Source organism: Panicum hallii, chromosome 6 (genome assembly GCF_002211085.1).
Source record: "Panicum hallii strain FIL2 chromosome 6, PHallii_v3.1, whole genome shotgun sequence".
NCBI lineage: Eukaryota > Viridiplantae > Streptophyta > Magnoliopsida > Poales > Poaceae > Panicum > Panicum hallii.
Window position 1 is genome coordinate 40,305,537 of NC_038047.1, and position 10,741 is coordinate 40,316,277.

General features: G+C 50.8%; 2 protein-coding genes across 3 annotated transcripts; both read left to right on the forward strand.

Annotated features, from left to right (window-relative positions):
- The first annotated feature begins 3,080 nt into the window (after positions 1-3,080).
- Positions 3,081-4,879, forward strand: LOC112897371 (alpha-amylase isozyme 3D). 2 transcript variants are annotated; one of them, XM_025965660.1, is made up of 4 exons: positions 3,081-3,196; positions 3,297-3,429; positions 3,534-4,336; positions 4,431-4,879. In XM_025965660.1, exons 1-4 carry the CDS (start codon positions 3,116-3,118, stop codon positions 4,710-4,712), a joined length of 1,299 nt encoding a protein of 432 aa, XP_025821445.1. In that variant the 5' UTR covers positions 3,081-3,115; the 3' UTR covers positions 4,713-4,879. The 2 variants fall into 2 exon arrangements, with proteins under 2 accessions (XP_025821445.1, XP_025821444.1); XM_025965659.1 differs by having other exon boundaries at positions 3,090-3,196; positions 3,294-3,429.
- A 4,500-nt stretch (positions 4,880-9,379) lies between these two features.
- On the forward strand, positions 9,380-10,525 carry LOC112897237 (ethylene-responsive transcription factor ERF109-like). Its single transcript, XM_025965492.1, has one exon. It carries the CDS (start codon positions 9,444-9,446, stop codon positions 10,266-10,268), a length of 825 nt encoding a protein of 274 aa, XP_025821277.1. The 5' UTR covers positions 9,380-9,443; the 3' UTR covers positions 10,269-10,525.
- The last annotated feature ends 216 nt before the right edge of the window (positions 10,526-10,741 follow it).

Here is a 10,741-nt window from a genome sequence, read left to right on the forward strand (position 1 = left end):
GTCAGCCTGCCTTTCAGTCTTGGGACTTGGCGGCTTCCTTCCCGTGCTGCTGCTTGCTTCCCTGGTAGGCTGGTAGTGGTATCTTCAGAGTCGGAGCAGTCAGTAGATAGCTGTTGACATCATCTTTTGGCACGTGTTGGCTGACGCTGGAACGGAGGAGCAAGCTAATGAAAGCAAAGGAGGATCGGCTAGTTGGACATCGCAGTCGATGCAGCGGAATTAACTAGAAGATTGCGCCAGCAGAGTATCATGTTTAGTCCGGATTTTGTGCAAGTCGTTTAGATTATAGAAAGTTTGTTTCTTTTTAGTCAAGTTACATCTCATCGTGATTGACTTGGATTTGTTAGCTTGGTCTATAAATATCAGCCAACGGACTTGCAAAGGACACATAATCATCAATCAACAAAACTTTTATTTTTTTGCCGGTGACTTCGCCAAACACTAATTTAGTAGCTTTTTTCGTTTTTCCAACGAGTTTTTCTGGTCGACTTGGGCTGCATCGCTTCGATCTCCGATTTGTTAGTAAGTTCCGTGTTATTGAGCAAACTAGATCTTTGATTGACGACGCATCGCTTCTTTCTCGATTTGTTTATTCACTAGTTATCAATATCTGCTAATCTTCGCAAGTCATTATTTAGTTTAGTATTTATCACAGTTATCCAGTCTAGATTTAGATTTTCTATCGGCTTTCAACCTAATTTCATTAAATCAATCTGTTGCACTAAACATAGCCTGTTAGATCTGCTTTTAGGTGTTGTTTCATCAAGTGTTTTCAATTCAATCTCTTATTGCTTCATAGTTGAATTGGTTGTTCCTAGCCGATTATTCGATAAATCGTATCGGACCCCTAACCGATACTCTTTGTGGAACGATTCGGAACACCGACCGCCGATATATTCTAGAATTTAACTATCCTATCCCTTGTCAATTGCAAGTCAAATTGACTGGCACGCCTTGCACAGTCGCGAAGCTGATTTGGATTCTGTACTCGAATTAAGTAGATCTCCCAGGTCCTCGTGTGGGATCACGCAGGAAGCCGATCGTCGGATTTTTGCATCAACAATGCTGTCATGCTGACACTATTTTTTTTCGACCATCTAAAATCATAGGTGATATCGTGACCATACATAGAGCGACCTTGCAAGTTGGGAGACGCCAGGAGCCACTGTAAATGCCAGTGGGAACCAATGGTTATAGTACAGCCCACCGAATTCTTCAAGACTCGGCATCCTCCACCTTGGAAAATTTGCATTTCATTGAGTTCACAGTTCACAGTTCACCATTTCATTGAGTACATAATGTTGTGGCGTACGGCCCAGCAGGTGAACTTGCAACCAAACCTTTCAGATAGCGTCACATGAAAGCGCTAACTAACAGCAGGGAATACATGACTAAATCCGCCTATCAGGCACAATTCCTAGGATCGACCACAAACAATTTCAATCGGCTATTATGGAGAATATGGGCACCGCAAAAATACAAATTCTTCGGTTGGTTAATCTTGCAAAATCGGCTTTGGACCTCTGACAGATTAGCTGCACAGGGATGGCCAAAAGATGGAGTCTGCCCACTCTGTCGGAGTTCACCGGAATCAACTATCCACCTTTTCAAGGAGTGCCGCTTCAAAAACAAAATCTGGGAAGAAGTTGCAACCTGGACAGCCACTAATGGCCTTCACCCAAACAGCTGAAGTAACAGTGACTCAATTCATGATTGGTGGGCGGATTTAGCCTCATCACCAACCACTTCGTCGAATGGCCCGCGATCCCTCATTCTACTTATATGCTGGGAGGTATGGAAGGAGCGGAATGCTAGAATCTTCAAGCATAAAGAGATGCCGGGGGGTTCCGGGTTCGAAACAAAATTAAGGACGAGGCTGGCTTGTGGGCGGCTGCCGGTGCTAAATATCTTCATACACTCTTCCAGCTCTGAAGCTAGAGGTGGAGTTTTCTTTTTCTGCACCCCTATGTGTACGTAAAGTGTGTTCTTTTCTAGACTTCGGATTTCTTTTGTGGCCATCTGGCTTTTCTCTCTCTAATTAATACAACAGGGCAGCTCTCCTGCCGGTTCGTTTAAAAAAAACTCTTTGCCGGTTCGTTTAAAAAAAAAACTCTTCAAATGGGTGTGCGACCAACATACAAATCTGTGGACGCAAAAGGCAATCAAGAACCTTGCTAAGTGTTTATTGCAAAAGGTTGTGGTGTCTGAGAATTTTCTTAACCTTACTCAGCGCAGGCCCTTTGCAACGTTCTCGAGACCTCAAACCTTTGTGGATGGAGAAATGCTCCCCACGATTGCTCCAAAACAAATTGTTCTCGAACAAAGAAATGCCATCCGGAACGTTTAGCCAGTCCCACAGAATGAAGGCAAGTAATCTAGTAAGTCGGCATGGATTCCAAAAAGTTCGAATCCAATTTCGTCAGATGTGTTGACTGGCATAGAGCTTGCCTTAACTTTGGTCAAGTCCAATCTGGATTACGCTGGAGCGAGCTCCGTCTCTTGGATTGCTTCATTGGCCAAGCAAACTCTAGATCCGTCGGCTCCATTGATTGATTGGAGTTGGAGCATTATCCAGTTCTCCCCTTTCGAGGTTCGCATCACTTCAGGGGCTCGACCATCAATCCATCAAACTACCTTTGCGGTTTCAGTTGCAGGATGCGGATAGAACCGCCATGTCAAGAATTGAAGGAGGACGAATCCGGCGGCCGGGAGCGTCCAGACGACGTCCAGTCAGAGCAGGTACCGCCGCCTGGCGGGTAGTCGTGGCGGCCGCGCCGCCGGTCAGGCCACCACTTGCGACTGCACGCGAGCTCGATCCTCCGCCCTCCTGGAGTGGGAGCAACGGCCGCCGACCCCAACGGCGCAGCAGTCTTCGTCGTCAACAGCGCCACGCCGCCGCATCTCGGCTCTCTCTCTTTCCACGCGGGACCTACGTGGCCCCTCTATCCATATCCACATCACATTAATGTGGGGCCTCGGCTGAACATTCCCTGCCTCGACCACCGTGCCGGCGGGGCGGCACGGCGCCTATATATAGGGCGCGCGGCGAGGCCACTGGGCACAACCACTCACCCTCCGATCTCAGATCAGTGAAGAAGCACTCGCAGACAGACAGATGAAGCACTCGAGCAGCTTGTGCTTGCTCTTCTTCCTCGTGGCGCTCTGCAGCCTGGTCCAAGCACAGGTCCTCTTCCAGGTACGCTGCATGTAGACTTGCATGTCACTGTATAACATGTATTTTCTGTATTCTGTGAGCTGAATGTTGTGGACGTATCACTATCCGTTCGAGCTAGCAGGGGTTCAACTGGGAGTCGTACAAGAAGCAGGGAGGCTGGTACAACAGCCTCAAGGCCCAGGTCGACGACATCGCCAAGGCCGGCGTCACGCACGTCTGGCTGCCTCCTCCCTCGCACTCCGTCTCCCCACAAGGCAAAAATTTTGCTCCCTTTTATACTTCAAGTTGACATTACTTTGTCTCGATTTGCACACCTTTTTGTAACTCAAAAAAAAAACATGCTGGTAACCGTCGGCAGGTTACATGCCGGGGCGCCTGTACGACCTGGACGCGTCGCAGTACGGCACAGCGGCGGAGCTCAAGTCCCTGATCGCGGCGTTCCACGGCAGGGGCATCCAGTGCGTCGCCGACGTCGTCATCAACCACCGGTGCGCGGAGAAGAAGGACGCGCGCGGCGTCTACTGCATCTTCGAGGGCGGGACGCCCGACGACCGCCTCGACTGGGGTCCCGGCATGATCTGCAGCGACGACACGCAGTACTCGGACGGCATGGGCCACCGCGACACTGGCGAGGGGTTCGGCGCGGCGCCCGACATCGACCACCTCAACGCGCGCGTGCAGCGGGAGCTCACCGACTGGCTCAACTGGCTCAAGTCCGACGTCGGCTTCGACGGCTGGCGCCTCGACTTCGCCAAGGGGTACTCCCCGGCCATCGCCAAGATGTACGTGGAGAACACCAGGCCGAGCTTCGTGGTGGCCGAGATATGGAACTCCCTGAGCTACACGGACGGCAAGCCGTCGCCCAACCAGGACCAGTGCCGGCAGGAGCTGGTGGACTGGGTGGACGCGGTCGGCGGGCCAGCGATGGCGTTCGACTTCACGACCAAGGGGCTGCTGCAGGTGGGCGTGCAGGGGGAGCTGTGGCGGCTGCGCGACGGCTCCGGCAAGGCGGCCGGCTTGATTGGGTGGACGCCGGAGAAGGCCGTCACGTTCGTCGACAACCACGACACCGGGTCGACGCAGAAGCTCTGGCCGTTCCCGTCCGACAAGGTGATGGAGGGCTACGCCTACATCCTCACGCATCCAGGGGTTCCCTGCATCGTAAGTATCACGATCGATTTTGTTTTTATCTTAAGCTCGAATGTTCTACTGTATCCTGGCAAAGTCCTAAGCACCAACATTTCCACACATCCAGTTCTACGACCACATGTTCGACTGGAACCTGAAGCAGGAGATTTCGGCGCTGACCGCGATCAGGGCTCGCAACGGCATCCACGCCGGGAGCAAGCTTCGAATCCTCATGGCGGACGCCGATGCGTACGTGGCCGTCGTCGACGAGAAGGTCATGGTGAAGATCGGGACGAGGTACGACGTGAGCAGCGTGATCCCGTCGGATTTCCACCCCGCGGCGCACGGCAAGGACTACTGCGTCTGGGAGAAGGGGAGCCTCCGCGTCCCGGCAGGGCGGCACCTTTAGCAGTTCATCAGGCCCTGTGCTGCTGTAACACTGAATAGTCCCCACGTTTTTTTTCCCCTACAGCGAGCATTTCCAGAATTATACTTTTGTGTTTCCATTTCAAATTCGACATGTAAACACTGCCATCATAAAACACATAAATAAACAAGCTTGATCTCCAGAACTCATACGCGCCTCTCAATTCGGAATGAAAGGGATTTAAACACTGCAAGTCTGTAGCAAACCCAGGTTGCAGTGTTGCACCAAGCATTGATCAACCCAGTCCGGTAGTGCGCATCATCTGCACGGACGCATCGCGGACAGTGATAGCCTATGCGCACGAGACTAGCCGCATGCTTTTTCAGCAGGAGGGGCCCTGCTATGCATGCCGTGCCTGGCGAGAGCGACAAGAGGAGGTCGGCAAAGGCTGGGGGCCACGCACGCTTTGTTCTCATCCGGCTGCAAAGGCTGCGTGCGGCCTCTCATGCGCCAAGTCTCATTGGCCTCCTGAAACGATGGTACCGCTCGCCGACCACAATGAGCACGTTTTGTCTCTTCACTCGCAGTGCCAAATCGGATCTGACATCACTGACGGTCGGCACAATCTAGATCACGACGGTGAATGGCAGATGAAAGAGAGACGCACGCACGCTCGAAATTTTAAGCAGCAGGGGTTTTCATTAATTAATCACTACTCTGATGGTCCGTCCAAGCAACCTCGAGACGAGAGCAAGGACCAAGGATTTTGACATCTGACGTTGACCCCCAAAGCCCGGCGCTCCTCGTCCAGACATGCACCGGGGATGCCCCGACCCCCGTGCCGCCCGCACCCGGGGAGCTGTCACCAATCTGTGCGCGTCCCTCGCCGTCGCCAGCATGCGTCAGCGCGGACGAATGGCAAACGCCCGTATGCTGCGGGTTGGCGTAAATATTGTTAATTGAATGTAACATCAAATGGTTCGTTGATTAATTGAATGAACGGTATAATTATATGAATTATATTTATACATAGCGAAAAGGTATATCTAAAGGATCGGTGTTCAGATCCCTTGGTGAAGTGTGCTTTTTATCTATCAAGAGATATTTTTCTATAAAGAGGCGCAAACTGATAAACTTAATTCTAATAAATATTTTTTCCCGGAGGTCGGTTGGCGTAAATATCGGTTGCACCAGCAGGGATCAGCAGTGCTACCCCAAATGCTGGGCGGTCGGTCCCATCACCGGTCGCCTCCGCACAAAACGAACCGAGAGATGTCATCAACCACATGCGTTTCCTGTCTCCGTAGCACGGAGTGAGAGGGACCCGGACAAGGTGGTCGGCAGGGACCAGGGGCCAGGCAATTTTATGCCCTTGTCACCTCATCCTCGGTCCGCGGAGCAGAGGGGTCGGCAGCCGGTGGTCTGTCAAGCCGCTCCCTCCGCCGGCCTCCCGGGAAGCGAATTCGCGGTATCTCCGCACAGCAACCTGACGCTGCGACGTGCCCCTGCCCCACACACATATCGAGCTCTGGGCGCCACCGGTGGCCCGCCGCCGAACCCCGCCGACCAGAGTGAACGGGCACGCACGCGTGCTCCTTCTTTCTGCACCCGTCGTCACGTCCAATCCATGAATCGATGCCGTCGAATCACGCCTCGGTCTGGATAGGCACGGATCGAAACGCAGCTGAAATTCAGGGTGCCTTCATTTTCCGGTCTCTAAAATTTAGAGGGGTCACGTTAAAGATAATCTTATCATTTAGAAGTGTTAATAAATTCTAATTACAAAACTAATTGCAGAATCCCAGTGCTAATTCGCGAGACGAATCTAATAAGGTATATTAGTACATGATTAGCGGATGATTACTGTAGCATCAATGTGGCGGATTATGGATTAATTAGGCTCATTAAATTTGTCTCGCGAATTAGCACTCATCTGTGCAAAAAGTTTTGTAATTAGACTTTATTTAATACTTCTAAATGATAAGATTCTTTTCGATACGATGGGTCTAAAATTTAGAGGGTAGGAAACGAACGCACCCTAGAACGGATCGAAACCCGCATGCTACAGTTGCGGCCATCGCTCGATCCGATGATGCAGGATCATGTCCCAGGTGACGCAATCGCAGCCGTGCCAAATGCCAGTAGAGCACTACTCCTACTAGGTCCTAGCTTCTGAGTTCCGACGACGCGGTCAAAAGATGTACTGAAAATTTCCAGTCAGTCAGGCCTTTGGCTTTTCACGCTCCAGCGCTCATGCTTGAACACCACCAGCAAGCAACCCACTGCGCGAGGATTTTTTTTGACGGTGACGGGCAGCGCCACGCCACGCTCCTCTTGCTCCGATCCGCCGTGGGCGAACCGCGCCGGGGAGCTGTCGCCAATCTGCACGCGTCGCCCTCGCCTCCAGGCCAGGTCACACGGCACCCAGCGCGCCTCCGCGCCAACCTTTTTCCCTCCACCAGCACCGAACAGCACCGGGGGCAGTTTCGGCATTCAGCGATCGGCAAGTGGCGGCACCCAGGCGTTTGGTATCCCGCGGCGCTTTTGGGCGTGGGCCCCGCGGGTTCCGTCGAGATCCCGGTGATATTTTAGGCATTTGGGCAACATGGTTCTCATTTTTGGTGCCTGGGCGCCGAATAAACAATACAAGGGGTTCGTGCTTAACAGCAGGATATTCCAGGCGGTTAAACAAAAGGGATTTTGTACCTAAGGTCAACCTTTTTTTTTACAGTTACCCGCCTGTGTGAACAACACTGGTCTATTTTTTTTCCTTTAAATAACAAAGTCATGTTTGCAATGCTCCCTTGATGAATGTGCTACGTCACAGAATCATTGGTAGATAGCACGTGTACAATGGAAGCTTAAGGGATGTGAATAGAATCTTATCCTTTTTTTAAATAGCATGGCCCCTATTGCAATATATTACTTCCTAATCATAAATGTAGGACATTTGAACTTGAACCTAGCCAATATATTACTTTAATTGGCATGCTGTTACCTTTTAATCCAATCGTAAAACTCATGTCGTTGAGCATAGCTTAAATGCTCGTGCTGAGTAAGATGATGGTCTTAATGTAGAAAGGGACTGCTAGTTGTGATTTTAACATTTTTAATCTTTTTATGAATGGATTATTTTTTTTCTTATTTCTTACAACATGTCAGCTTGCTAGTATTAGTGGCGGTTGAAGAATATGATGTCTCCTTTTCATTTCTCTAAAGAAGGCATTATTGTGTTATGGATTCATGTAATATTAAACCTATAGTAAAACTTGCTTCCTCCCTTCTTAAATGATATGACAGTACTTCTGCTTTCCTTTAAAAAAGGAAAAAAAGTAAAGAAGGTACTAATTTATATGGTTCTATAAAATTTAGTCACTCACTGCAGATCCTGAATGTGGTGGTAATGATAAGATTCTTTTAGCTATGCTACTTTAAAATATGTTAGTCACTGGCCATTAGCTTATTACGTGTAAACTTGAGAGATACTTCTTTAAAGATCTGCTATTGGTCATTTGTACTTACTTGGTCTCCGTTTCAAACTGTAGATCGTTTTAATATTTTATATAGATATATAATTTTTACTATGTATATAGACATGTGCTATGTCTAGATACGTAGCAAAAAACTATATATCTAAATTTGCGAAAATAGCCGGAGCGAGTAGTTCATAACCTGTAAAAGCTTTTATAACTTTTAAGGGCCAGCTCACACTCATTAGGGGGTTTAGACGACAGTTTGACTAATTCAGGCTGAAACAATGCAAATTATGTCTTATATAGACTATATCAATCAGCGGTACATATACCGCCTCAGTTTCAAATTATAGGTCACTTTAGCAAAAATCTAGATACACAGTTTTTGCTATACACTAGATAAACACTATATCCAGATATATAGCAAAAATTATAAATCTAAAATTGCCAAAACGATCTACAATTTGCAATGGAGGGAGTAGTACTATATGTATGTATGAAACTATCCAAATTTATCTTCACAGATTAAATGAACTTTAAAAGGTTTTCAAGTGCGTATAATGGTTTTTAATGATCGTATAGATAAGCTCTCAACCCACAACATCGCACCATCAGTTTCATGCGCGCAGGGTTGACTTGTTTTAATACTCGAGCTTGAGGACCATGTAAGAACGCGGAACACAGAACCAGCTTTTCTCTGATGCATGAAGGTCTAGGAGTACTTGGATCGGACAGAAAACTCCATCCTTGTCCAAAGCAGAAAATCATTCTGGAAGCTCTTCTGACAGGTAGGGCCCAACCGCCGAACATTCCCCATGACCGACCTCGCGCCACGTCGGACGAGACGAACCGCCTCGTCGACATGGATTAGCTCCTTGACCCCTCTGACCCTTTCAACGCTGGGACCACCTGTCGCACTCGCTGTTTCCACGTTCCAATCCGAGTCCCGTGATTCCGCTGACGTCACCTCAGACGTCGCCTCACGTGGCCCCGCGCTGCTCCTCGTCCACACTCTTTCCCTTTACAGCCAGGCCAGGAGGGCAAAACCGGGCTTTAAAAAAGAGAGCAGAACCAGAGGCCGTAATACGCGCACGTTTTCTTCGTGCGGCCGAGCGGGCGCCATTAGCCGGAGCTTAATTAATCCTCGCCTCTTCTCTGTCCGCACTCGCCGCGTCTCGTGCGACGTCAACCTCGTATAAAAGTCTTCTCCCCCTCACCAGTTCCCGCTCAGTTCAAAGCAGCAGCGCCTCGCCATCAGAGAGACAAACACACGAGCTCAGAGAAGAACACACACCCACGCATGACCAACCGCATCTTCTCCGCCATGGCAGGGAACCAAGCGTACATGATCCGATTCGACGGCCACTTCGACGACCCCTCGCCGAGCTCCGCCGGCGCCGAGCCGCCGGAGGTGCCGCCGCCGCCGTTCGTGGGACGGGCGATCTCCCCCGAGCAGGAGCACCAGGTCATTGTCGCCGCCCTGCTGCACGTCGTCTCCGGGTACACCACGCCGCCGCCGGAGATCTTCCCGGCCGCCTCCGCGGCGTGCCGGGTGTGCGGGATGGAGCGGTGCCTCGGCTGCGAGTTCTTCGGGGGAGAGGGCTCGGCGGTGATCGCATTGGACGACGCGAAGAGTAATGTGGCCGCGGCGCCGGGCGCCGCGGCGGCGGCGGCAGGGCAGAGGAGGCGGAGGAAGAAGAAGAACAAGTACCGCGGCGTGCGCCAGCGGCCGTGGGGGAAGTGGGCGGCGGAGATCCGCGACCCGCGCCGCGCGGTGCGCAAGTGGCTCGGGACGTTCGACACCGCCGAGGAGGCCGCCAGGGCCTACGACCGCGCCGCCATCGAGTTCCGCGGCCCGCGCGCCAAGCTCAACTTCTCGTTCCCCGAGCAGGCCGCGGGCCACGGCGAGGCCAGCAACGGCGACGCGAGCGCGGCCGCCAAATCCTCGGACAACACGCTGTCGCCGTCGCTCTGCAGCGGGGACGCCGAGGAGCAGGGGCAGCCGGCGGAGTGGCCGCGGGGCGGGCAGGAAACAGGGGAGCAGCTCTGGGAAGGCCTCCAGGGCCTGATGACGCTGGACGAAACCGAGCTCTGGTTCCCGCCAACTTCGAACGCTTGGAATTGAAACGTGCATGCGATTAGATCCTAGCCGTTGAAGTGGTACCAAAATGAACATCCTAGCCTTTCGATATGACCTTTTTTTTTGCTCTTTTCTTTTCAGCTCTGTTGTCCTTATTTGATCATAGCAGAGTTTTGTAAATTATCTGTAGAGTCCAACCAACTGTGTTAATCAGGCAATTTTGGGAGTGTGCCTTTCAACTAGGGTTACTTTCTACTACAAAGCATGGAACACGAGCTGGCTACTGACTTGTCAAGTGTCAACCGATTTGTAGACATGGGGATTTGGATGCAGCATTTTTGGACTGTGCTATTTCGTGCTTAATGGTGTACAGTAGTACGGAGACCGCCGTGCCTAATTTGTGATGAAAACCAATGATCAATATGATACACGTGCTAATCTCAATCAGTGGTTGGCAGATTAAGTATTATTGTGTTTGTATCATGCTTTCACCGACAGAATAGCTACTCAAAGGATAG